Genomic DNA, 27,058 nt, shown 5'->3' on the forward strand with positions numbered 1-27,058 from the left:
GCCAGCCACCATTTTTGCCTGTGCTCAACTGGTTGTGTTCATGTGTGTTAAAAAGAACCCCTCTCCTGGAATGAAAGGGAAGAGTTTGGTCCTGATAGCAAGAAGGACATCCCAGCTGTTTTTTTTCCCCCTTGCAGTCTCTTCCTGATCTGTTTTCTTCTTTTCCCTCATTTTCTGGGTGGGGATGTGGGAGCTGCTAGGCAGGGAGCATTGCTCCAGCTCCCACCAGATCCAGGCACACTCTGGGATGGATTGTGTGGGATCTGTCCAGCTAGTGCAGGTGCCCAAGCGGCAGGAGGTTGTTACCAATTTGCAAGCACATACATCTTACAGATGATCTGCTCCTCCCTCCTTGTTCAGCATCCTGCATACCCTTCCTGCCCAAGGGTCTTCCTGGGAGCAACTTGGGTGATTTTTCCATGGACGTACAGCACTGAGCACATTTTTGGCACTGTGTACTCCTCCCTGGCTGGGCAGTGCAGCCCATCAGCAGTCCTGACTCACACAGTGAAAGCCAGTGAGTTGTGACACCCCTCAGACTGATTCTGGGTGCTGTGTTTTGAGGAGGGGAGAGCATTTCATGCTCCTACCTTCCTTCCCAGCATGGGTTGGAAGCTGAGGAGGAGATGCAACAGCAATCAATGGTGTTTGCCTGCCGCCGCTGGAGGGGATGGAGTGGGGGAGTGATTTCAGAGATGGATTTGGCAGAGATGAGGTGCTGCTCTTTGTGCCTGTGGTGATGGAGCTGTAATAACATATTGAACATGGCAACAGCCCTTGCTAAAGCTCTGTGACTTCACGTTCGTGCTTCGTGGAGCTTCATCTCCTAACAACACCCTCAGCATCCATAACAAGAGAGGAACTGCCGAGTGCCAAAGGGCCTAGTTAAAATCACTCGCTGAAAACCTCCTTTCTTTTTGGACCTAAACTTGCTTTTTAAGCAGAAAAGCTCCTTGGCCGTGTTTTAGGCAGAGCACACTGAGGGTTTTTTGGCTCCCCCGTGCTGCATGGGGGGGCTGGGGGGCGCTGGACGCTGCTGTGTGTCAGGAATGCTGGCTGCGTGCTCAGGGAGCAGAGAGGGGTTGTTTTAGGACAAGCTGACAGGCCCTTGGCTTGTTCTGCCGCTCTCGAAAAATGTAATTGTAATTCTTGGCACCTTTTTCCAGGAGGATAAGGAGCGAGAGCACAGTGGAGCCTGTTCCTCTGTCCTTGGAAATGGGCTTTTACCCAGCAGCAGAGCTGGCTCGTGTGCTCTGTCCTACCCCGGGTTTGGTGGAGCAAAAGTAGGAATTAGTGGGATGAAATGACCTGAATGTGGGATGAAATGACCTGAGCCACCTCCTCGCAGTCCTGACCTCTGTCTGGTTGCTCTTTGGTCATCTCAGTGCTCTGACAGAGCATTTTCTGCAGGTGCCAGTGTTGTGCCCAGGTTCTGCTTGCCTTCATCTGGCCTTAGTCCTGCGCCTGGGAGGAGGAAGCACTGTCCTCTGGCAGTGCCAAGCAGGAGAGGAGGACATGGGCAGTGCTTGTGGTGTTTCCCAGTCCTCTGCTGCGTGCTGAGGGATTCTCCCAGGGCTGCAGAGCCATCCTGCTCCAGCACATGCCCACAGTGGGTTTCTCTGCTGCCACAGCACTGCATCCCCTCCTCTGCCTGCACAGTAATGCTTCCCAGGCTTGACTCTGGTCACTGCCCCAACAGGGGCTGATTTCTCTCCTCCTGTGCTGTTCCCTGAGGAGCAGCAGTGATCCTTTCTGCCTTCTGATCTCCACTTTGGATGCTGCTGTTCCCATGACTGCTTAAAAAAGAGCCATTGCCTCGTGCAGATCAAGCTGTCCCACGTGGTTACGTGACCAAACCAAGCACAGGCTTTTATTTCAAGCTGGTTTCCAGGTCTGTGTTATTTTATTTCATGCCAGCCATCTCAGGTATGATGTAGAACAGATTGCCCCCAGCAGCTAATGTGTTTCTGCCTCGGCAGCAGACAGAGTGGCAGATGTAAACACAGGAACATTGCAGGCTTTCAAACACTAAAAACTCCCAAAGAATAGGCAGGTATGTGTATATAAATATATACAGTGCATTCTATGAAAGGCTTTCAATATATTTGGAGAGAGATTTGTAAATTTGTGAAATCACGTGTGTATATTTTCTGTAGGTTTTTAGGTAAATGAAAAGCCTACTTTTTTATATATCTATATATTTATGTATGCTGCCTCCTATTCTTGTAAGCTGTTTTTTCAAAGGCTTCTTCTAGCCTTGTTCAGTGATTCTGCCTTCAGCTGCCACAAGGAGAAAGACTCCCAGTCTCGAGCAAAGCTAAATATTGATTTGAGTCAATCTGGGTGCACTTGGAGACATCACTAGTGTTCATGAATGCAGCATAATCGCTGATTGGAGTGGGGAAATTTCATCATAAAGGCCCCAAAAGGGAGGTTTATTATTGCTTTCTTCCAAATGCCTGAATTTTATTAGCTTCAGTCATTCTTGGCAGGGCAGTGGAATGGGATTTTATAGTTAGCAAAGGAAAAGTAAACACAGTAATCATTTCACAGCCCTGTGCCTGCCAAACCAAGATGGAAATTCCAGCCTTGGTGGGAAGCTGCTGCTTTGCTAACAGATAATAACAAATTCACTGTGGGCTTATTCTTGCTATGGGAGCTGAGATGTTCAGGTTTCTGTGTAATTCCCTGGTCTGGGGAAGCAGAGGTGCTTCAGGGTTTGCTGCAGGAACAGGCTGGGAGAGGTTTGTGGTTGGAGCAGCTCCCACAGCCATTCACAGGTAGAAGTGGTGTTTCTGCTCTGAGCCTTTGGGAACTGCTCTGTCCCGTGCTCTTGTGCTATTTGGTTTTTCCATGGTCAGTCTTGCTCTGATGGCAGAGCTGAGTGATGCTGAAGGTGTGGCACATTTGAGACACCCTGATGCTCCCAACCCTGAGCCCATCTCTGCTGCTGAATGGGGGCTGGGTTATTATGGCATAAAAATCTCCACATAAACCCAAAACGCTCATGTTAAGGTTTATATTGTGTGTTTTCCTGGGCTTGTTGAGGTGCAGGGCTTGGCTGCCAGCTGAGATCTGGAGCAGCAGATCCTGCTGTGTTTCCTCCCACCATCCTGCCCCATGGGCTGGGGATGGCTGGCACTGCAGGATGCCACCTCCTGATGGAAAACCAGGCAGAGCAGCAAAGGAAATGCCTCCTCAAGCAAAATGCTCCTCAAACAAGTGGCCAGTGTCGAGGCAGCCCCTTCCACGTGTCTGCACAATTATTAGGACAATGAAGCATTGAGCTCTGATGGAGGGTGCAGCTGACAGTGTGTGCACCACCCGTGCTCCTGTCAGCACCCAGCCTGCCGGGGTGCTGGGGCTGTGTCCCACATCCCTGCCTCTGTGTGTCCCAGAGCTGCTTGTGGGATGTTTGGGATGTTTGGATGTGCTCTGTGCAGCCTTGAGGGAGTCCTCAGGCAGTGGAGAGGCAGCAGAGCTGTTGTCCCCACTGTGTCCCTCATGGTTTTTACAGCTGAGAGGGATTTGATGTCCTGCTGCAAACACCTGAGAGCACAGCCAGCGTTGGTGGCCCTGGGGACACTGGAGTGAGGCTCTGACATGCAGCTGGCAGGCACAGCTCTCTGGGTTCCGTTGGAGCAGTTACTTCAGTTTGGGGAGGTGACACAGTTGGAGTGGGAGTTGCTGGGGCTGGACATCATCCAGGACATCATCCTGGGACTCACCGTCCTGTGCCGTGAGTCTTGGGAGACTTGGGGAAGCCTGGCTTGGTGCAATGGCTCTTGCATGCAAGAGGAGGTCTGGGTTGTCCCTCAGCTGCTGCTCAAACCATTTTAGATCTTGTTTGCATTTCCTTTTCACATCAGTCAGTCTCCTCCTTGGTAGGCAGCTCAGTCTCTGGGATTTGGGGAAAATAATTTTGGGTGGTGGTTGTGAGAGAGGGAGTGTGAGCTGCCTTTAAGTGTATCTCACTTGCAGCAGTAGTGGTTAAACAGAGCTGTCTTCAATCAAACCCTCTAAATTTGATTCCCCTTCAAGCCAACTTCCCAATATTGATGTTGTGTGCCATCCTGATTAACTCCCAGGCAAACCCTGCTTCCCAGGGCTGCCCTGTGTGGATCCCGCTGGGATGTGTGTGCCTGAGGAGTCCCTGCTCCTGCTCGGCCTCCTGCCTCCTCCCTGGCAATAGGAGGAAATTTAAATGTTTCTGAAGAGCAACATTTCCATTTCAAAAGCTGTTCGTTCAAGTGCGTCTGGAGTGGGATTTCTCTCCCCCACTCCTCTCTGAATGGGAGCTTTAGAAGTCTCATTTCCTCTGCTTGATAACACCAGGCTGAGAAGGGCTTTTGTCTTTTCATTTCCCCTCAATTTTTTATTTTTAAATCAGTGAGGTTTGGAGAAGCTGCCGTGGTGGATTTTCCCTCCTCCTCCCCCCATCTTTGCCCATGTGCTGGAGGATGCACCTGGCATTACCCAGTGAAGGAAGGAGCTGGAGCTTCCTGGGGCACAGCCCACCCTGTCAGTCCTCCTGGGAGCAGGGCAGGAGGAGGTTTGCTGTCCTGTCCGTGCTGTGGAGCTCCTGGGAACACAGCAGGAGGAGGTTTGCTGCCCTGTCTGTGCTGAGGAGCTCCTGGGAGCAGAGCAGGAGGAGGTTTGCTGTCCTGTCTGTGCTGAGGAGCTCCTGGGAGCACACCAGGAGGAGGTTTGCTGTCCTGTCCATGCTGTGGAGCTCCTGGGAACACAGCAGGAGGAGGTTTGCTGTCCTGTCTGTGCTGAGGAGCTCCTGGGAGCAGGGCAGGAGGAGGTTTGCTGTCCTGTCCATGCTGAGGAGCTCCTGGGAGCAGGGCAGGAGGAGGTTTGCTGTCCTGTCTGTGCTGAGGAGCTCCTGGGAGCAGGGCAGGAGGAGGTTTGCTGTCCTGTCCATGCTGTGGAGCTCCTGGCAGCACAGGAGGAGGTTTGCTGTCCTGTCCATGCTGAGGAGCTCCTGGGAGCAGAGCAGGAGGTTTGCTGTCCTGTCCATGCTGTGGAGCTCCTGGGAGCAGAGCAGGAGGAGGTTTGCTGTCCTGTCCATGCTGTGGAGCTCCTGGGAGCAGAGCAGGAGGAGGTTTGCTGCCCTGTCTGTGTTCTGGAGCTCCTGACAGCACAGGAGGAGGTTTGTGGTTGCCTGCCTGCTGTTTTGGCTGATGTAGCTTTTCCAGCTGGTGTGAAATTGTATTTTTTGATGGGATGTAGTGCCCAGCTCCCACTTGTACAGGACTGATGGGTGTGGATGTCACTGTCCCAGCAGTGCAGTGGCATTTGTGCTGTTCACTGGAGTATTGCATGGGTATAAAAAGGGAATTTTATTCTGCAGGAGCCATTTTTACAACACTTGAGCTTGCTCTTCACATGGCACCTAGGCCTGGAGGACTTTCTACCTGCTTGAGGAGCAGCTGGGATTTGGCAGGGACTATTCCAGCACCTTCTCTCATAGGGAACTTGCTTGCTGGGATTAACATGGACCTTGATGTTTCATCTCTGCGTGGTTGAAGTGCTGGGAAGACTCAGAACTTGCTTTACTGCATGTGGTAATTGAAAGAGGATGAGTGGTATTGAAAAACAAAAAAAAAAGAAAAAAAAAAAAGGGAGACTAAAGCTTTTAAAGGCATGGAGTGAGTGTTCATTCCCCTGAGGTTTGTTGGGGTGGGTGACAAGGTCCTTCCTGGGCTGCCAGAGGAGGTTTGGGGATTGTGCCTGCCTCCCTAAAGAAACTCCCTGAGCAGCAGGCACAAATAGAAATGCAGAAAGAGGCTCTGGTGGTGATTCAGAGATTGCTGTGAAAGCTGCCCAAAATGGGCTGACCCCAGGGAGTGCAGGGGAGGTTTGAGCCCCAGCAAGGAGGAGCCATGAGCTCCCCATTACCTTTAAAATGCTGTTCTGCAGCCGGGGGTGACCCCACTGCCTGGCTGAGTGCCAAATTGGGCAATTAAAAATTTCCTCCCCTGCCTTGGCACGTCATGCAATCACAGTTTGGTCCTTTTTAGGAGCTTTTAAACGTGAGCTCATGTGTGCAGTGTCAGCACGGGTGGCTGCTGGCTGAACAAATTACAGAAAGAGCATTAAAGCTGCAGATGGAGGAGTGGAAGGGTCTGGGTTTAACTTGTCCTCCCCTTGTCGGCTGGGAGCAGCAGGGCCCTGTGTTTGCTGTAGCTGCCCCTGTCTCTGATGGAGCCTGGGACAGGCTCTGCCTTGAGCTGAGGGGGTCACTGGCTGCACTGCTCCATCCTCTCATCTGCTGGGTGGCTCAGGCTCTCTGTACCTGCCCAAACCATGCATTTATTCACTGCTCTTCTGGGGCACTTGCTGTTGGCCTGGAATGCTCCACACGTGCCAGCATCTCTTCCATCCCAGCCTTTTCCTTCCCTTTGTGAAAGTGCAATACCTTTCCTGCAGCTTCCCAGAACCAGGACCTCACTCTGCTTGCCTGCTCAGTTCCAAGTCATTCCCCTAAGGCAAGCACCAAGATGAGATTTTTATTAATTTTTTTCCTTTGACTTGGACACTTATTCAGTGCTAACAAAAGGCAAATCGCTGGCAGAGAGTCTTACCAGATGTATCAACTGTACTGAAGATGCTCAAAGAAAAAGTTCCCAGAATCTTTTCTGAATGTTGCAGAAAGACATATTTTCTTGTAAACTTGTTCTTGGAAGTGACAGAGTTGTTTTGGCTGAGATTCCCTGTTTAGGAAAAAAAAAAAAAAGAAAGAAGAGTAGAAGTGCCTAAAGCCGATATTCAGCATGGAAAATTTCAGTCCAGACAGTTACTCTTTGAACAAACTCAAAGTCAGCTGAAAATCAGGGATGCAGAATAGGCCGTGTTGGGGAATCCTTAATGAGAGGTGGAGCAATTAGCTCCTCGTGGTAATGAGTAGATGGGTAGGTGAGAATTCATCACTCCTGTAAGTCAGTGGGGAGCGCTGGCATTCAGTGCAATTATTATCCACTAATGGGGGGGCGCAGGAAGGGAATGAGAGGCACAGCATCCATTTGTCGGGTAATGCCTTCGGCGGCGCTGGGAGTTTGCCTGAGTCAGGATTTCCGAATTTGCCCCGTTATTTCAGGCTGCCCCTGAGGGTGTTGGTTTGGTGGTGCTGCTGTGGAATTCTGCAGTGTGGGATCCAGAGGCAGCAGCTGCTCACTGAGCACCACGGAGCAGCTCTTGAGAGCATGAGCAAGTTTTGTAAAACCAGATACGAGGCTTTGGTTACTGCATTTGCTGAGGCTCTGGCTGGCAAGGTTTTACCACCCTCGTAAATCTGCCGGGGAGGGGAGGCAGGGAGGGAGGGGTCAGCATTTGGTCCTGGTTTTGCAATTAAATTGCTTCAAGCTGTTGAAACATTGGGGGAAGTTTTTTGACCTACTTTCGTGCAAGCTTTAGAAATTGTTGGGATGTTTTCTGCTCTGTCTGCGTGGAATTCAGCTGGGTTACGGAGGAAAGGAATTTCGTGGGCCTGCTCGTAAAGTCAGATCTATTTTAAAAAATAAATTAAATTTAAAAAGAAACAACAACCTGGCTTTGTCTTCAGACAGCTCCTTGGTCTCCAGCTCCATGAATTCCCATGAGAGCACATAGTGAGTGAGAGAGATCTCTGTTTTGCCCGTGCCATGGAGAGGGGGGATGGAGGAAGGAGGATGATGATGCCCTGGTCCCACACCTGGCATCCCTTGGGCTTGGCCTTGCAGGGGAACACCCAGGTGCTCCCCAGAGCACACTCAGGTCTCCATCCCATTCTGGCAGCCCAGCAGAATTTAAGAATTCAACTCCTTTGGAGGGCCAGGCTGCAGAAAGAGCCGTTAGCACAGCAGATGGCCAGGAACAAAAGAATTGCAGTAACTCGATGTACTTTTCACTGCTCAGACTCCCTGACTTTTTGTGCTCGTGCACCTCCCCAGGGAAAGGAGACATTAATTTTCAGCTCCATAACTTTTTCCCTCTGTCAGTGCTGTCATGCTGGGACTTAAGATATGTCAGAATATGTTGGACACTTTTCCAATTAAAAAACCAAATTCCTTTAGTCTGTATTTGGCTCACTTAGGAGTTTTATATGTGTGTTTTTTACCTAAAAACCTGACTGGGGCGTTGCTTTCCTGCTTGGTTCTCATCCCAGGGAGTGTGGGAAGCCCTGGGGGCTCAGAGTGTGATGCTGCTCATGCCTGGGCTCCTGGACAGGGAGGATGAGCTGCTGGCTCTGCAGCCCCACAGGGATGGGGCTTTGGGAGGGGTGTTGGCTGGGGCAGTGCTGGAATGTTCTCTGCTCAGTGCTGCCATGGGAGCCTCAGGTGGTGGAGCCATCCCCACAGGGAGATCCCCAGGTTCATGTGAGGTTTTTTTTGGGGGGGATTGATTTGAGCACAAATGGAGTGGCCCCAGCCTGTCCTCCCTGCTTTGGCAATCTCCTCCAGCCCGTGAGGACAGGAGATGTGTGAGTGGGCAGGAGTTGGAGATAACACCTCTTAATCCCTCCTGGTGCTGCAGCAGGAAATGCTGCTGCTGGCTGATAATTAGAAAGTGAACAGGCTGTGGAAGAGATGATGTTGGCATCCCTAAATCTCTGTCCTGGGCTTGGGGGAACATCACTAATGATCTGGATTAGGGAGGCAGAGAGAGACCTGGGCTCGGTGAGGATGATATGTAGGGCAAACACCGTGTGCTGAGATCCTGAGGCTCATCCAGGCAGGCAGCTCTGTTCTCCTGGGACACACTGCTGGGCTCTGGAGCTTTGGAAGCTCCACTGGGGGGTTCTGAAGAGGCAGCTGATGCAGCCAAGGGATCAGCAAGGTCAAAATGCACTTTGCAGTGAGATTTAGGTGCAGATGGAGCAGAGCTACCCATGTGCTGTCTCCTGAGGGTGGGAAGCAGCTGAGAAAATGACCCTGCAGGAAGGCTGGGCTGCATCCAGCTGTAGGTGCTGAGCTCAAGTGGGGCACAAATGTGTTTTTAAATCCCTCCACCTCACATGACTTCTCTGTGAGTATCTCAAGCTGGGTCAGTAATGCAAAATAAGCAGGTGGACATGGGCTGGGGCAGGTCCCAGTGTATCCTGGGACCACACTTGGGGTGTAATTTTTTTCCTGTGGGCCAGATGTTGGTGTGTCTGAAGGCAAGGACATCACATTTACCTGGAGACTTCTTGCTCTTCAAGGCCTCAGTAGGCAGTTGGCTTATCCTTTTCCTTCCTCTCTTTCTTGCATGTTTTTAAAGTCACCGCTTAATAGTGAATAGCAGGCTTGCTCCGTTAGCTGTGTTGGGAATTTTTATTCCTAAGCATGTAGAAGAAACCCACCCCAAAGTCTGGCCTTGCTCTTTGACAACCTCCTCAGTGATAATTGTTTTCTTCAGTGCCAGCACCTCCTCTTGCTGCAGGGAGGTTTGTGCAACCTCTGCCCCCCTCACACCCACCCTTGTTATCATATAAATCACAAAACAAGGCCAGGGATAAACAGGAGCTGCAGTAGCTGTTAGCCATGTGTAAAAACAAATCACATGGAAACAGTATAATTACTGAGAAAATATCAACTTGAGTAATGCAGTAATTGTTTTCTTCCCTCCAGCAGATTTATTCCACCTCTCCTGGCTCTTGCTGGTTGGGAAGTCTGTGACTTCACGTTAATAAGGAGAATTTCACATTTCACACTGCACTTGCTCAGGGTATGACACTGTCTAGAGCAAGGGAATATATTTTGAGGGTTTCTTGAGAGCTGTAGGAAGCAGAGCACTGGTTGAAAATCTCTGACCATTGGGGTCTTCCCCGTGCTCTGAGCAGACTCTGGTCTTTGCACACCTCTTTTCAAGCTACTTTTGTGATTTATAAGGGCTTCTTTATGCCTTGCATAAATCCATGAGCTTTGCTTTTTGGATGTCAGCACTGCACAGACGAGATTTTTTTGTTTTTTGCCTTTAGTTTTGGTTTTTCATTCTTTTTGCTGCTTGTCATTTTGTTGATTTCGAGAGGTGCTTGTGACATGACAGTGCCCAGTATGTGAGGACCAAGGACATTGCCTCTCTCTATTGCTGTAATCATCTCCTAATACCAGATGATGATGATGATGATAATGTTTGTGCTGTGACTTGCAGCTATTCTCTTACTCAGCTTTGCTGCTCTTTTGATTCAGATTCTGCAAGGTAAAAAGATAAAAATGTATCAGGACCCAGGTTCCCAAGGTGTTTTGTTCCAAGTAGGAGTTTACAGATACCCTGTCCTGCAGGTTGGCAGACAAGAGAAAGTATCATTTGTTTCATGTGCACAGTGAGGAGCCTTTCTCTCCTGCATTTTTGGCAGGTAGCTTCCTTTCCTTTAGAAAAACCTACCCACTGCCACTTCCCCTTCCTGTGCCTTAATCTGAACAAGATTTCATGAACAGCTAATTTATCTTTTGCTTCTTGTGGTTGTCCTGCTCCTCTTGACTTGACAAAAAACCAAAACCACAAAAAAAACCCAGTTGTGGAGAAGACAAAGCCTTCCCATGTCAGCAGACTGACCATTTTTGATGTCTAATGCTGGGAAAGTAAAACAAGATGGGATCTTCTCTTCAGGATTCTCCAGAAAGCTCTCATGTCCTTCTAGCTTCTCTTCTGAATGGATGCTAGATCCAACCAGCTTAGCCTTTGTGGTGCCTTTGTGCTCCTGGGGTGGATGGGCTGAGGCAGGACAGTGAGAGCACAGAGCAATGTTGGCTTTCTAAGGGCTGCAGTGATGAAGGTGGCAGAGTTGTGTGAGCTCCTTGCCCTGTTTGCCTCCCCCATCCCTCCCTCCCCTCCCAGCAGCTGCCCTGTGCTGCCTGCCCAGCCTGGCACTGGTTTAGGGTTACCAGTGGAGCCACTGCTCCTCTTCTCCCCCTCCAGGAAAAGAAATCCATCCACTCACTAAGCAAATGAATAGATAAACTTTTAATTAAGGCTCTGGGTGGCTGCCAAAGAGGAGTGTCCTGGGTCAGGGTAGGCTGGTGGTGTGCTGTGATCCCATCTGTGTGGCCAGTGGCTGTTAAACACCTGTCTCATCCCAGGTGTGCTCACCTGTGGTGGGCAGGCTCCTCCAGGCAGCTTGGATAGCAGAACTGTGCTGCTTTGCTGGGAGCTGCAGAGGGAAGGGTGAGGCAGGAGAGGCACTGTGGCTCTGGATGCTCTGCCATCCCTGAGGCACTGTGGCTGTGCATGCTCTGCCATACCTGAGGCACTGTGGCTGTGCATGCTCTGCCATACCTGAGGCACTGTGGCTGTGCATGCTCTGCCATACCTGAGGCACTGTGGCTGTGCATGCTCTGCCATAGCTGAGGCACTGTGGCTCTGGATGCTGTGCCATACCAGCCACTTGGGCTCAGCAAAGCTGTTGCACAGCTAGGGGCAAAGCTGGATGTTTCAGTGTCTTTTCCCTCAGCCCTGGGTCATTATTGCTGCTCCCTGTCATGGCCATGGAGGTTTTGCTGATCTCTCCAGTCTCTCTGACTTGAAGGGTCTTGTTGAGCTGAGAGCCTCTTCACCTGGAATTTGAAAAATGTCAGTTTGGTCTGTTTTTATCTTGACTCACCTCTCCCCTTTTTCTCCATATTTGGATGGATGTATTCAACATGCAACACTCACAGTATCCCCAGGGTTTGGGAAGAGATGGAGAAAGATAGCCATGAAGGAGCTAAGGAGCTAGGAGCCTTCTTTCCTCCCAAGGGCTGCCCTCATAGCCACTTCTCCTTCAGCATGGTTCATGCTGCTCTTGTCTCTGTGCCACAAGGAGGATGTGATTGTGGTGTCTCATTTTTGCCTTGAGAGAAGGTGTAGCCTTGAGCCCTCTGAAGGGACAGTGATGCTGGGAGCTCCTGAATATGGATGGTTTATTGATCCTGTAAGAACGTGAGCAGCACTCAAGGTTAGTGTGAGCCTCTGAGGCTTTGTCAGGAGGAAGAGCTGCTGTCGTGTCCCTGGGAGAATAACCTGGTTCTCTTTGGAACTGCTGGAGGTGGTGGAGCCCTGTGGTGATGTGATCTGACAGCTGGTACTCCCTCGTCTAGCAGGTTTTTTAGAGGGTTCTGTGCATCTCAGGAGGCTGGGAATGGGCCAGGGAGCTGTGGGAGGATGAGAGAAGGATCCAGAGTCTCCTGGGAGAGAGCTGATCTGGTTGTTTTACCCTTGCCAGGAGCGTGGCCTGCCTGGCAAGCTGGAGCCCGTGTCCCCCGTGAGCCCTGCCCACGGCGAGGCCGAGCTGGAGCTGCTGCCAGCCCGGCTCTCCAAGGAGGAGCTGATCCAGAACATGGACCGCGTGGACCGCGAGATCACCATGGTGGAGCAGCAGATCTCCAAGCTGAAGAAGAAGCAGGTAGGAGGCTGTGGTCTGGAGGGGAACATGTGTCCTCGCTTCTGCATGCTGCCACAGGCCCTGTCCTTGGCCCTGCGTGGCCACAGGAGGGGAAGTGGCAGTGCCAGCGCACAGGATCGTCTGTGTCCCTGCTGTGACACGGCTGGTGGCTGCTGTGCCTGCAGTCTGGGGCTGCTGGTCACACAATGCTTTGGAAACCCAGCTCGTAGCTCTTTGCATGTCAGAGAACCTAAAAGAGAGAAAAATGTGTCCTCAGTGCCTTGGCAGTGAATGTGCAAGTGGTGAAGAGCAGAGCTGGAAGCACAACCTGGCTTGTCCGAGTCATCTGGACAGCCCAGTGCAGCACAGAGTCCTTTATTTCTCCTTTCCAGCAATTGTGTCTCCCCAGTGCTGCTGTTGCTGCCAGTATTCAGTACTGGGCTGTTTAAACATTGCTCTAATGACCAAATGGCCCTTCCAGTGCATCCAGTCCCCTTCCTCTGGGGCTTGCCAGCTCTGCAGCCTTGAGCAGCAGCTGATCCAGCTTCAGTCAGGGCTGTGCTTGAGCAGGGATTTGAATCTGATCTTCCTAGCCTGCACAGGAGCCCTCCCCAGAAAAAGGATGGCCCACTCAGTGTTGGCCTGTACATAATTACCATAAACCCATTAAGAGATTAATATGACAAAACCTTCAGGGACATCTGCGAAAAAAAACACAGACTTAAAGGCTTTCACTTTTTAAAGCAAATCACCGCCTCTTCTTTTTCTGGCTGTTTTATTTTCTTTGCTTGGGATGAGTTTCTGAACTCCCTGATGGCTGCTAGTCCCAAACTGCCCAAGAGAAATGACCTTTCCCAAGGGGTTGTAGCTGCATTGGAATTTGGGAATGGAGCAGAACCTCTACTTGGGCTGTTTGTTGAAGCTCCTTAGAATGAACATGCACTTGCTCTTCCCCATCAGATCTGTATTTTCCCATCCCAAACACAGTTCCTTTCTGTCCTGCAAGACAAAGCAGGAATATTTTCATTTTGTTTTCAAACAGTACGGTTTAATTAATTAATGGACCCTTTTTTGGCATGTGTTGCTGCAGAGGTGTCTGAGCAGAAGCAGCTGTGCTAAGTGTGTGAGGCAGAGCCCTGTGTGCCAGCTCCATGGGGCCCAGAGGAACATCTGGAGCCATGGAAACCACAGAGGTTCCTCTTGCTGGTTTTGGGGTGAAGGCAGCCCTTTGTCTCTCCCACCTGGAGAGGACACCTGGCTGCTGGTCCATGTGTTGTACTCACATTTGAGGAAAGTGATGCCCACCACAGTAATTTCCTGCTCTGGAAAAAGGCTGTCCCAGTGGGCAGGGCAGGGCAGGTCCCTGTCATGGCAACTGGGAGGAGTGACAGCTCTGATGATCCACTGCCTGACTTCTCAGGGATGCTGAGGAGCTGCTGCTGGTGCTGACAGGAGCAGCATATGCTCCTCGCCCTTAAAATCAAACTGTCTTTCTGTGAGGAAATGGGGTTTTTATTGTTGGCAGCTCAGTTGCTTTATTTCTTCCCTAGGAACAAATTTTATGATTCTTCCTGCCCACAAAAAATGCTCTGTTAAATGGGGAAGAAGGTGAAAGTGGCTGTTGGCAGTAAAAGTGTCCCCTCCCTTCCTTTTATTCTATTTTTTTTTTTTTTAATTTTTGGCACATGGTGGCAGAGTTATATGGTAGCAAAACTGACCCCCCCCCACTATGGCCTCCTTCCCCATCCCAGTCCTCCAGCAGAGCTAGCACATCTGGGAAGAAGGGATTTTGGAGCAGGGGGTCCTGTCTGAGATGCTCCAGGAACGTTTTGTGCATCTGTGCATCTGAGCTGTCAGTGCAGGAGCACGAGTGAGGGAAAGCAGCGAGCCTGGAACAGAAACTGCTCCTGCAGGAGCGTCAGTGGAGCAGGGGAGAAATCACATGCAGCCAGAATATCCTAATGCCTTTCCCCTCTGTCTTTGGGAGGCCTTCTCAGGGTAATTAAACACACTTGTATGGAAAGGCTGTGCAAGGAAAAAAAAAAATAATAAAAATCCCAACCAACCACAATCCACCATCTCTCTCTTTCTGGTTGTTCCAAAAATGGCAGGGAAGGCTCTGCCTGGACTTTGCAAGAAGCAAAGCTGAGAAACCTTCCCCAAACCCTGCACACCCCTGGCAGGAGGCCACCTCCGTCAGCCTTCCCCCGCTCATTCATGCGCCATATGCGCTCAAATCTCTCCGAGTCCTCTCTCCCCCTCTTCCTGACGGGAAGGATAATCCTTATGCATTTATTCCTGGCAGCAGCACCGGGATCTGAAGGAGAAATAAACTGCTGGGCTGCTCTCTGCAGCGGCGCCTGAGCCTCCCTGGGCGCTGAGCTCAGCCAAGGGCTCTCCGGGAGTACAACACTCCCACCTGGTGATGGAGGTGGAGCTGCTGGCTGGAAGAGCTCCAGGCTTTCCCCTTCCATCGGGCTGAGTTTCCTCCGTGCTCTCTTTGAAGGTGGTTTTCAGAGCTGCCCTGTGGCTGGAATGCTCTGCTCTGCCCGGGCAGGTGAAGCATCCCAGCACCCGAGTGAGGGCAGACACCAACCTTCACCAGGCAGGTGTCTGCAGCATGGAGCTGGTACCTGCAGGGATGGGGCCTTCCTGAAGTATCACCCACCCTCCCACCAGTGCTGCAGCCTGCAGTGTCCCTCTGGAGCACATGGTCCAGCCAAAGGGTCTCTCCTGGAGGGGTCACCTCTTCCACTTGGGAATGGGTTGCCCTGTGGGTGCTGTGGCTAATGGTGGCACCTTGCATCCCTCTCCCTTTGGGGAGAGGAGGGAGGTCTTGGGCAGCCACTGCTGGGTGAGGGAGGCAGTGTGCAGCTGTCAGGACTCATCTCCCATCCCGCTCTCTCCCTGTAAAGGTCACAGTCCCAGCCTGGCTTTTGTGGCAGACCTTTAAGAAATCCATTTTGTCCCTGTCTGGGAACCCTGACCTATTTTGCTTTGCCATTTCCCACGGCTCCCAGGAGGAGCTGTGGAGGCTGCAGTCAGGTGTGCTGCCTCCAGCCCCTCCTCACATCCTCACCCCAGCATCTGGCCCTTTAACATCCATGCAGTGCTACACCACAGCAAGTAGGGTTGAATTCTCTACTGTATTTCAGCTATAATTAGATTTGTATTTTTTCTTCTAATGAGCTGTTTTTAATGAGCCTCCACTTAGTGGCAAACTTTCGTTTCCTGATAGGCCGTCAAACCCTCTCCTCTGAAATCCCTTGCTGCACACCCGACCACTTGGCAGAATTTTTGTGGGTTTCCAGAACGATGTAGCCAAGTTTTGGATGCTTTGACTTTTTTTTTTTTTTTTAACACAAATATTTTCCCCAAGAGAAGTAGATGTATCTGATCCTTTTTGCTGGCTTGTTCTTTGGAGTTTTTGGAGTTTATCACATGGGAAGTAGCATGTGTGATAGGGTGCCTTAGGAGGATACCAGGGAAGAGCTGGCAGGTCCTGGAAGTGCTGCTTCTGTGCCAAATACAGCTTTGCAGCCCATGGTTTCAGCAGTGGCTCCTCGGGGAGCTCTTGTCCCCTGTGCTGTGGTTTGGTGTGTCCCCTGTGCTGCCTGAGGTGTGGCCATGGTTGGGAGCAGCAGAGGGCTGTTCCTGTGCTTGGAGCCTTCAGAGTGCCACCGTGGTGTGGCTGCTTGCAGGCAGGAAGGGACAGATCCCTGCAGTGCTGGGAAGGGTTCATCCCCCTCCAGGCTGCAGATGGTTCAAGCTGGGCAGTTCCTGGCTGCTCTCACTGGTGACTGGAGTAACTCTAAAGCCATTGGTGATGCCAATTTTTGGGACACAGGCTGTCCTGCACTGCCAGAGCCTGCTCCCCACTCTGGCTGGCAGCAGCAGCCTTTTTGGCTGTATCTTGGTGTTCCCTATACTGCTGCTTCTCCCTCTATGGGGAGAGGTGTCTACCTGTGGGGAGGTGGTGTCCACAGCATGGGGAGCTTCATCCACTGAAACACAATTTTAGGAGTGTGAGTTTTCTCAGCCAATCCATTCGACCTGTCTGGGTGCTTAAGTGCTTTCTTGGGTTCATCCCAAGTGTATCCTCCTGCCCTGGTGTGCTAAAGGTGTCATCAGCAGGAGCAGAGGTGATGGGGAGGAAGAGATGCTCACCTGCTTCCCAGGCCACAGCCACCAGCGTCTCTGGGAAATCACTGCTGGGCTCTGGTGCAAGCCAAGTCCCAGCTGCATTTTCTTCCTAGTATGAGACTCGCTCGATTTTCCTCATGCTTCAGCAGGGGATGCTTTAGCTGCAGGGAAGAAACAACAGCAAAGATTTGGAGATTGAGAGCCTAGCAGGGAAAACACCCTCAGTGTTTTTGACAGGCGCTCCCTCTCCCGTGCCTGTGCTGCCCCGCAGCTGCCGCGCACGGCTGCGCTCTCCCTCCGCAGCTCTCCCTCCTCACAGGCTGGCCCCAGGAGGAGCCTGGAGCAATCTGGGATTTCCTCTTTCAGCTGAGCAGTTCCTCAAACTTATGGGAAGGGCTGGGATGTCTCCTCCCACCTCACGGGTTGCAGGTGGAATGTCAGGTTTAGCTGCTGACCAGGTGATATCGCAAAGCGCAGGGGTGGCTGGTGCACGAGTCATTTAATGGAGCACAGTCATCCCAAGGCATGTCCTCTGACCACTCCATTGGAAGGTGAAGCTGAGGGTGGAGAGCAGCCTTGCTCATCACCTCAGCCCTGGCTCCTCCACCTCTCCCTGCACGCAGCAGCAGCTCCAGAGGCAGGTAGCAGCAAGGAGCCGGGCTGGAGCTGTGGTTTCATTTAAGTGTTCCCAGTTAAAATCGTTATTTCTAGCCTCGGGCCCGTTCCAGGAGGCTCCTTTGAGGCAGGTCCTCATCCTCCATACCCCAAGCACGCCGAGCCACGAGCACAGGGCCGGTGCCTGGGGCAGGCAGCGCTGCGCCTGCGTGGCCGGGGCTGCTCTGAGCTCTCCTCCCTCTCCCCTGCCTCCCCAGCCCCTGGCTGGCTGGAACTCTCCTGCCATGGCGCTTTCTGCCTCGCTCAGGGCACCACAGAGAGTCTCGTGTGGACAGGGACGGCTGCGTTCCTTGCTGTGACTCACCCTCCTCCTCCCCCCTCTCCTTCCACAGCAACAGTTGGAGGAAGAAGCAGCCAAACCACCAGAGCCTGAAAAACCCATCTCTCCCCCTCCTATTGAGTCCAAACATCGCAGCTTGGTGCAGATCATCTACGACGAGAACAGGGTGAGTCTGGAGGTGGTGGAGGGACGAACGTGAGATTGTGCCATGTCACCGTGGCCAGGGATGGGGGAGGTTGGTGAGGATCAGGTAGGGGGTTTTCCTGGATGTTACCTTTGGGGTGGATGGATGGAGCCCTGTTAGGATGGTGTGGGAGTGGGATGGATGGAGCCCTGTCAGGATGGTGTCAGGATGGTGCAGATGAGCACTAATGTCTGCTGAAGAACCTGCCTGGGGGGGTTTCCTGTCATCAGCCTTAGAGATGCTTCAGACTCCTCTCTGTTAAACAGTTTGCTTCATCCTCTCCTTTGGGAGTGAACCAGCTTGAAAGCTGCCTCAAGGGGTGGGCTTTGACGTGGTGGGTGGGCTGCATGGATGGAGGGTGACATCTGTGCTGCTCTAATACTGACAGGCCAGCTGTGAGCTCTCCTGGCTGTCCCTAAGCCCCCCAGGCTGGAGCAGCAAGGATGTGGATGCAGCCATGGCTGGATTTGTGGATATTTGATGCTGTAAATAGCATTAGCAAAGGTCAGGCTGGCATCCCTGGCTCTGGATCTCTGCCTTGACCGCTCATTTATCAGCCCTTGCCTGTAGTAGCAGCCCGAGGAGGGATGAATTTTGCTGTGTGCATCGGAGCGATGCTCAGAAATTGGGCCCTTTGGTAGATAATCAAGCATATTCATTTTCATTTAGGTGTTGGATAAAAAGGATGATTTTGCATAAAAGGAAAACTACCAGTCGCTAATTATTTTGAATTGCGAGGCCTGCGATTTCACTGGGAGCTGCAGAAATCCAGGTGCCTGACTCCTAAAAAGAAAAAAAAAAATCGCCTACCCTGCGCTCCCAGGCAGTGCAATTTTCCTGGTTTTCCTTTTTCCATCTGCTGCTCTCCCTGAGCAGTAGGAAAGCCAGAGCTGGCACGGTCTGTTGTGTGAGTGGGTGAAGGCTGAGGTCGATGTGTTTGAAGCATTAGCAAGCACCAGCTGGTGATGGCTGCACAGCCCTGGGCTTTGGGGGCAGTGCCGAGTGTTCTCAAAGCCATTCTCACCACCAAGGGCCCTCTCTGGGGGTCCTGGGCTCGATGGCTTGTGCCTCCTGTGCAAGGGGGAGGCTCAAAAAAAGTGAGCTCTCAAATGTTTTTATTCCTGTTCACTTGAGCCCCATCCTCCTTGGACACTCTTGTGTAGCTGAACCACATTACAAGGGGAAGAAATGAGTGGTGGTGGTGAGGCAGGAGGGAAAGGTGCTCTTCAGCCCTCACATCCCCAGCAGCCTGAACTGTGGCAGTCCCCATTAGCTGGAGCTCAGGGCTGGGTGTCCTGCCAACCCCCTGTCCTGCTCTGTCACCTCTTGTCTCTGCCCCTGCCTGCAGAAGGGTGACACATTCCCTCCCACCACCTTCTCACAGCAGACAGGCTCTGCTCTCCACGCCTCACCACCACTCAGGGTGGTCCCTTGGCATTTCTGCCCTGTCCCTTGGGTGATGGCAGAGACTGTGCAGGGCAGGCATGGAGTTCTGCATTTATCCTGGAGAATCCATGGCCATAACACCTGGGACACTGTCACACACAGTGCTCAGAGCTGGTGTGTCCCTTTGTCAGCATGAGGGGGATCTCAGCCAGCTTGGTGCCAGGGGTTTCACCATGAGCCTTTGTGATGGGTGCACTCATTCCAGGTGGGTGCCCAGCAAGCAAAGGTCATGTTGGACACCAGATGTTTGTATAAATTCAAATCTGGCCCTGTGTTCATGTCTGAATTCTGCCAGGGATGAGCAAACAATGTTTCTTCCCTGTTCTTGTACAGTTCCCTTGCGTGCCGTGTGTGAGGAGCCCATCTGTGGGCAGGAGACTCCAACCAAGAACCTTCCCTTTGGCTCGACAGAAACCAGAGCAGGCTGCAGGCAGGTTCCTCCTTTGGAGAGGACAGGATCTGTCTGTGGGCCACAGAGCACTGGCAGCATCCCTGGCCAGCTGGGGTGGCTGAGGGTGGAAGGAGCCTTTCCTGCACCACAGCAGGGAGAGGCTGAGCTGGGGCTGCAGGGGAAAGGAGTCAGAGCTCCAGTGACAAGGGTGGGAATCAGGATGTAATTGCCCTTCTAAAGAACATTCAGGGGCTCAGCTTTCAGCCTCTCTGAATGTTTGGGGTGCATTTTAGTGGTGATTGCTCTGCCTTTGGGGCCAGGAGGAGGAAAGCTGGAAGAGGAAGGGTCTTGGGGTTGTAGTCAGTTGAGATTGTGGTGGAAAAGAGTGGTGGGTGGTCAGTGATAGGGTGGGTTTGATGGCAGCAGATCCTCCAGGTGTTTCCATCTCTCTGTGAATGTGGGAGAGGCTCAGACACTCCTGTGCTGACCTGCAGCTTTGCAATTAATTGCAAGGTGAGTTGGCAGCAGCAAAGGACTGCAAGCCGGATAGAAATGTATTGATTTAGAGTGATGAAGGTCACTGAGCCAAATTTTAAGCTTTTCTGCCTCTTCTGTGCCGTGGAAAAGCAGTGAAGTTGATGCCTGGAGGTCTACTTGTGGGAAAAGCGTCGGTAATGGCTGAGCCAGGGCTCCAGCCCATGCACAAAGGGAAGGAAAGCCAGATTTACTCGCATCGCTTGGCTTGTGGCTTGCTTGAGGGAGGCAGTGCACGCTAAGAAATGCAAATAAAAAGAGGATATTCAGGCCTCAGGAGGAGGCGAGAAAGGAAAGCACCCCAGAAGTGCTGGCAAAGCCTGAAACGATCTTTAAAGAGCAACGCTGTGGAAGGGGCAGCAAGCCAGCCCTTGTGCCAATGCCCGAGCAGGTGGGAGGCAGCAGCTTGGTGCAGGGGCTTCTGCTGGCTCTGGCTGGGCTCTGTGTGAAGCTGGGCTCTGCTCCCCCGGGCACGGGCGCTGCCCTGCCCGTTCCCACCGCGCCTGCCAGCCCCTGCCGGAGCCGCACACTGCCCGCAGTCATAGCCCAACAAAGGAGGGACCAGCACGGGCCATGGGAGAGGAGGGGTTACCTGAGGACACGGCAGCTAGAAAAGCCGGAAAATCAAGTTAGCCAGCCATTCTGTGACCTACTTTCCTTTGGCGATAGCTGTGGCTTTGCAGGCGTGAATGGTTTCTAATTTTAGCTTATGGTTCATCAGGGAAGTCTATATATTTTTCTCACCACCGAGCTGGGTATGGATGAGGGGTTGGGATGAGGGTGGCGCTGGGCTGGATCCCATTTTCTCCAAATTCAGGTTTTCTGATGCTAAATGCCCATCATGCTGCTGTTCCCTCTTGTGACCTACTTAATGCGTATGATTTGAAAAGTTCCTCGGTGTCAGAGAGGATAATTATGGAAAATGTGACCTGCAATCCCCTCTTGCCACACTCTGCTGGACATGTAATTGATTTCCAGAAAAAAAAGGTGACTGCACAAATTCTGCTGGGGAAGAGTGGAGAGAAGCTGCTCTTGACTGCAGTCAAATCCTGGCCTATGAGGCTGTGGTTGCATTTGAGAAGTTTTTAGGGGACTTGGATTGTAGAGGAACAGTTGATGTTCAAGATCCAGGTGCCTTCTGCCCTGCTGTGTGCTGACCAAAGCCATTTTCTCTTGTGTCCAAAGATGGGCTGTGAAGTTGCACCCAAAAAATGTACTTTTTGGGAAATCTTTGCAGTATAAAACAGAAAAACACACATTTGTGTATCTGAGCCAAAATTTCAGCTGTAAGTGTCAACTGTACCATTTCTGAAAGGATTATGAGAAAGGGAGTCAACGTTTTTGGTACTGTCTGTGGACTAACCTGAGAACAGACAGTGGGCAGCATTGACAGAAGCATTTGAGTCATATTTTCAAAAGTGTCTTCAGTCCTTGAAGAAACAAAATTGTGTTTGAAAACAGTTATGGGGGCTAAAATTGCCAAGAGCCTTTGAAAAGTGCCGTGGGAAGCTCAGGGGACAGTTTTGGCTGCAGGGTGCTCAGGGGCACCTCTAGGAGCTGGGTGCTGGTAGGGTGGCACAGAACTACCTGGAAAAATCAGGTTGGGATGGATGCCTTGGTTAATCCAGAGGCTGACAGTGATGGAGACATTGGGGATCTCCTAAATTAAACTCTGTGAGTGATTTTAGTGTCTCCCCTGTGAAAGAAAGCTGATCTCTGCTGCGTCTGGCACCTCAGAGGGGTGACTGTGTGACACAGCCTCCTTGAGGACTTTAATTTGCAGCTCTGGGATGTGTTATTGTATCAACAGAATTTACCTTTCTTCCACCTCAAATCCCCACAACCAGGACAGATCATCTGTGTGTATTTTTAGCTGTAGCTTTATTCCACTGGGCATTCACGGGATTCCTTGCACCTGCCTTCCCTTGAAATCAATTGAACATACCTGGGCTTGAAGATGTTTTTGTGCTTTAAATGGAAATTTCCAAGTCCCTTGCTGAGCCCAGGGAGGAGAGCAGCATTGCTCTGTGCCTTTCCTGGGATACAGGGCTGGCAGTGTGTCCTGGAGGGAGCTGCTCCCCAGCAGCCCACCATGGCTTGGCTGGGTGAATCCTCCTCCAAGTCACCTGTGCATCCCAAAAATTCCTCCTTGTGTGCACAGGAGGTACCTGTGCCATCTCTCCGACCGTTGTGGTGATGTGGAGCCCACAGGTGCCTGTGTCCAGCCAGGTGAGGGTGGTTGGAGGTCCCTGCCAGCAGGGACTGCTGCTCAGAGGCCAGCAGACAAAGCAGCTCACGTCAGCTTCCTCTGAGACATTGCTCTCATTTATCGCGGGCGGAGAGGTCGCGTCGGGACATGGCGTGACATCGTCCTCTGCCACCGCGCAGGGAGGGGACACCTCGTGCTGTGACCCACCACAGCAGGACCAGTCTCCCCATGCCACCCCTTGTTTGGGTGCCAGCAGCCACGGGTGCCCATCCCTGCCCTGCTGTCAGCCCTGGGAAAAACTGGGCTTGATGCAGTGCAGGCAGCAGGAGCAGCGTCTGTCTTGCTCTTGAGATCGAGCTGGTGGAAATCAATAAGATTAAATTTTAATTCGTTTTCTGTCTTGATGCTTGTTCCTTCAAAAGGGCACAGCTATCTATCTATAAATTCAGCATTATGCTGTAAAATTGGAATTCAAAGGACTGTTTGGAACTTTTTCCATCCCCTGCTGCTGTTGTGTCTGTGCAGAGCACGTTCCCAGCTATCAGTTTACCCTCAAATACCTTCATAAAGCATTAATGCCCCATCCATAAATAAGAGAATAAATAAATGAAGGTTTTTAGCATTGCAAAATATAATCTTGCCGTTAACCACTCACAGACACTGAGTGTGACTCAGATCCTACAGGGATTTGATGTCTGTAGAACTCTGATTTTCTATGAACTCCTGATTTACATGAGAAAGGGAGGAATCGGGCCTGCCTCGTCAGCACGGAGCTGCTGCAGTAAATAAGACCTTAACAGTAAAAGTGCTTTTGAGCATTTAATCTACAAGGCTTTTTTCAAATTCTGGTTTACATGGTAGTTGGGATGGGGGCTTTTCATATTTGGCTGATGAAAGGGTCTTATTTGTTTTGCTTTTGTTTCTAATAACTTTTATTCTGCCTCATCTGAGCTTGGTGATGCAAAATGGGCTTTTGGAAAGTCTGGAGGAAAACTGGAAAGGCAAGAATTCAGATACTATTGACATTTCTGCATAATAACAAGATTTTTTTAAAAGATAAAATTTAAACAATTACCCTGGAGTCATTGGGAAATCTTATAATTTTTTATTGGATTTTAAGGAAACTTTCATTTGTTTTGGCTTTTTAAAGGTCCTGGTGTCTGTTTCAGGATCTGGAGTTCCCAACGGGTGTATTGACTTTGAAGATTTGTCTGTGATTAACCCAGACCAGATGAGGCCATGTCCTGCTTTTTCAGGTCTTGGAAGTAGTGATGAGAACTGCAGAGATCCCAAATGTGCTGGAGGCTGGAAGGCAGAATGCAACACAGCCCTGGCTCTTGGGTTGGGTGACTGGAGCTTTCCTGTAACTGCTGCAGGGCTGAAATGTGAATTTCTGGAAGTTTTCTGTGCAATGCCAACACTTTCAGCAGTTTTGCAGTGGTGGAATGCTCAGCCATGGTTTGCAGTGGCAAAACCTTGCTGGCACATCACTTTAACTTTGGTGTGTGTTTGAAGGGCTCTGTAGCAGACAGCAGAGTGGGAGTGGAAACCCAGCTGTGCCTGGGGGCTCCCCCACTGGCCATGGATGGGGTGTGAGCAAGCCAAGGACTGAAACTGTCTGGCAGTGATGAGCCAAAGCCAGAGAGTAGCAAAGAACTGAGATGAGTGGTTTTGTCACACTGTGCGGGGTGGATGGGGAATGGTGTGAACTGGTGTGAGCACACAGCTCACGTCACCAGTTTCCTCTGTTTTCTTACTGATTGTGATGAGTCATCTGTAACCCCCATTGCATCACCTGCTGGCCCCAGCCTTGGGGACCAGTGTTCTGTCACTGCTGGTGGGGTGGGGAGATGGCTCCAGCTCAGCACAGGGAGGTGGGGGAGCCTGCAGGGCAGCTGCATCCCACGGGCACCCCTGGACAGCATCACCTGGGCCAGGTGAGAGGGGCTGGGCTCATGCCTCTGAGGTTCCCTGGTGCTCAGGGCATCTGTGTTCAGGGAGAGCCCAGGGGAGGGCACTTGTGCTTGTTCTGCTGAGAGCACTGTGCTGCAGGAGCTGGAGAGGGAGGAGTGTTGCTTTCCCTTCCGCAGCACTGGGGCTCGTCCCACCTGCTTTGTGTGGAGAGCAGCAAATTGCTGGGGTGGTTTGGCTCTCAGAGAGAGCATGCTGAGGTTTAAAGGACAGAAAAAAAGTAGTGCTTGTGGTTATAGGAGTGAAAATCTTTCCCTATGGAACGGGCATTGCCAGGTTGCGGTTTGGTCCCAGCACATTTTGGCCGTGCTGTTTGCTTTCTGCTGCATGCACAGAGGTGTCTCTGAGGGTTTCCATGATTTCTGCTGACTTCAGCCACACTTCTCCTGAACTTTGTTTTAAACCAAATCCCTCTCCAGCCTGCCTCTTTGCCATGCTGCTCCCACAGCCCTGCCTGTCCGGGGGATGTGGTGCCGGGACAGGAACTTTTCCCAGCACCGTCCTGCGTGCAGTCTCCTGCCTCTGGAGAAGGGCTTTGCTTATCTGTGTGCAGGACATGGCTGGTCCCAACCAGAACCCCTCCCATTCCAGCCCTGCTGCCTACGGGGTGCTATAAATAACCCCGGGAGCATGGTTCAGCTGCAGCAGCTTTGTGCTGCATGGAACCATGGCTGGAGCCGGTCCAAGAAAGTGCCGCCTCCTAATTTCAGATCCGCTTTCTCAAAATAACTCCTGTGTTTCCTTCTCTTCCATTTTTAAACTTCGCTTTAAGAAGAGCCCACGCAAAATCCCAGGCTCTCCCTGCTCTGGTTTTGGTTGCTCTGCTGCCTCGTGGGGTTGGCTCCTCATCCCCACGGGAGCTCACATGGCCGGGAAGTTGCTCTCCTGCCTGCTTTCCCCTCCCAAGCCTATTTTAAGTTTCTTCAAAGGAAAAGCAAGGGGCTGGAGTTTGCTTTGGAAGCCAAATGCTCTTCAGGCAAGAATGAAGATTTTTTTTTTGTAGTCTGCAGGGAGGTTTTTGCTGTTGGTGAAGATCTCTTTAGCTCCAGGCCCTTTGGAGGAGCATGAGCCAGGGTAAGAGCACCATTTCCCTGCCTGTGCCCCTGCCCAGGGGCAGACAGATTCTGTAGGGGCAAATGCTGCTGCCTGATACATCTGTGGGCTCCCTTCTGAATCTGTAGGCCCTGCAGTGACCATGTTTTTGGTTCAGACATGTTTCTTCAGGCACTGATCCCTCCAAAAATGCACTTGGAGGTCCCTTCATGAACACCGCTGCTCAGACAATATTTCAGGATTGTCTATCAGATCAAGAAAAGGGATCTTTGCTTGTTTGCTGGGGAGCTGCAGAGGGACTGTACAAGTGCTGGGGATCTTCATGTATCTCACTAGAGGTGAAGGCTGGGGTTTGCTTCTTGATGAATTTCCTTCTGTTAACAACAGGAATGCAGGCACGGGTGGGGTCATTCAGCAGATGCAGGATGAACCCTGTGGTTTTCTTCTGGAGGGTCCATCACTAAACATACTCCTCACAAAACCAGTATTGGAACCAAGTCCTAGGTTGGCCATGCCTTTGGAAGGGAAAGGATTTACCAGGACTGCTGGTGGTCTTTAGCAAAGGTCCTGCTGCTGTGGGAGGGCCTGGGGGGGCTGCCTTTGTACCTGAACAGTTTGAGCTTTGCATAAATTCTCCAGTCAGGTTCTGGCTTGCTGGGTCCCTAGACAGGAGCACACCTCCCTGTGTCTGTCTGTCCCTAGAGATGAGCCCTGGTGTGGTGGGGACCTTCTGCTGGATATTTTATGTTCTTCCCAGTTCCACTGCCAGCTCTCACCTCGGTCTGCCAGGCCTTTCAGACAGCTCGTTATGGTTCTGCTATGATCTGATAAAGGCAGCAAGGAGCATCAGCAATTACAGTGGGTGTCAAGTGTTAATTGGGCAGCTTTCAAGATAGAGGAATTTCTTTGTGTACGTACAAAGATATGACGTGCTCGGAATAGCTTCTCCTCCTGATCCTTCGTTCTGGAGACGCGTATATTGCAGTTGGTTAATGCAAGACAAATTATGTCATTCTTCTTGGTTTGCCACATGTTCTGCCTGTGGTGGTTTGCCTCTGGCTCGTCTCATTAAGTTGTCTAAACATGGCAAATGCAGCAAGCTGAACATACTCAGCTTTTTCTCAAAGTTAATCTCATTGTACACAGCATCACCAGTCCCTTGCTGTGCCATCCTTGCTGCCAGGGCATCTTCCACCAGCCCATGGTGGGACTGTCTGCCTTCACTGAGGCTACAGTCTTCTACCCAGAATTATGCAGAATGCAATTAATACGTTTGCTGCTTTTTTGTCCCAGATACACATCAAAAAATTTTGGTACGCTGATGCCTCCTGCTCAACAGCAACCAGTGGCAGGCAGGAGGGCATGGGCCAAATCATCCTCTTGGCCACTGATGTAGAGTGCTTTTAGTGGTTTTAATGATCCTTCCTCTCCTGAAAATCTTACCCCCTGGATTTAATTCTGTAAGACTTTTCAATGCCACAGTGCTGATGTTCTCCAAGGCCAGCAGATTTTATCGCTCGTGAAGACCAAAATATTAAGCTCTGGCCCAGAGTTCTCTGTTGTGTGATGAATTTTTCAAAGGGGCAGGTCCCTGGGCAGACCTGGCTCATTCCCAGTAATGGAATCAGGTGGGCAGTGATGGTGACATCTGTGGCCACCAAGGTCTGCTGTGGGGATGCTGTGGATACCAGGCAGGATGCACTGACAGCAGGGCTGCTGCCTGCCCTGTGTGGGCATGGTGCCAGAGCACAGTCACATTAGTCACATCTCTCTTAGCACCCTTGAAGTCACTTCTAAATTGCACAAAAGCTTTGTGTACAGCAGATACAGGAACTGGGAGCTCTCCT

At 51.3% G+C, this 27,058-nt stretch overlaps 1 protein-coding gene across 9 annotated transcripts in view; it reads left to right on the forward strand.

The window, feature by feature from the left end:
- Positions 1 to 27,058, forward strand: part of NCOR2 (nuclear receptor corepressor 2) — a 227,685-nt gene that overhangs the window by 99,801 nt on the left and 100,826 nt on the right. For all 9 annotated transcript variants that reach the window (XM_071444960.1, XM_071444967.1, XM_071444966.1 and 6 more), the window contains exons 5-6: positions 12,167 to 12,346; positions 17,476 to 17,589. In XM_071444960.1, coding sequence (XP_071301061.1) covers positions 12,167 to 12,346; positions 17,476 to 17,589 — 294 coding nt within the window. The remainder of the gene's footprint in view (positions 1 to 12,166; positions 12,347 to 17,475; positions 17,590 to 27,058) is intronic.

This window comes from Agelaius tricolor, unplaced genomic scaffold (genome assembly GCF_023055355.1).
Source record: "Agelaius tricolor isolate 1412-34295 unplaced genomic scaffold, bAgeTri1.0.p SCAF_20, whole genome shotgun sequence".
Classification (NCBI taxonomy): domain Eukaryota; kingdom Metazoa; phylum Chordata; class Aves; order Passeriformes; family Icteridae; genus Agelaius; species Agelaius tricolor.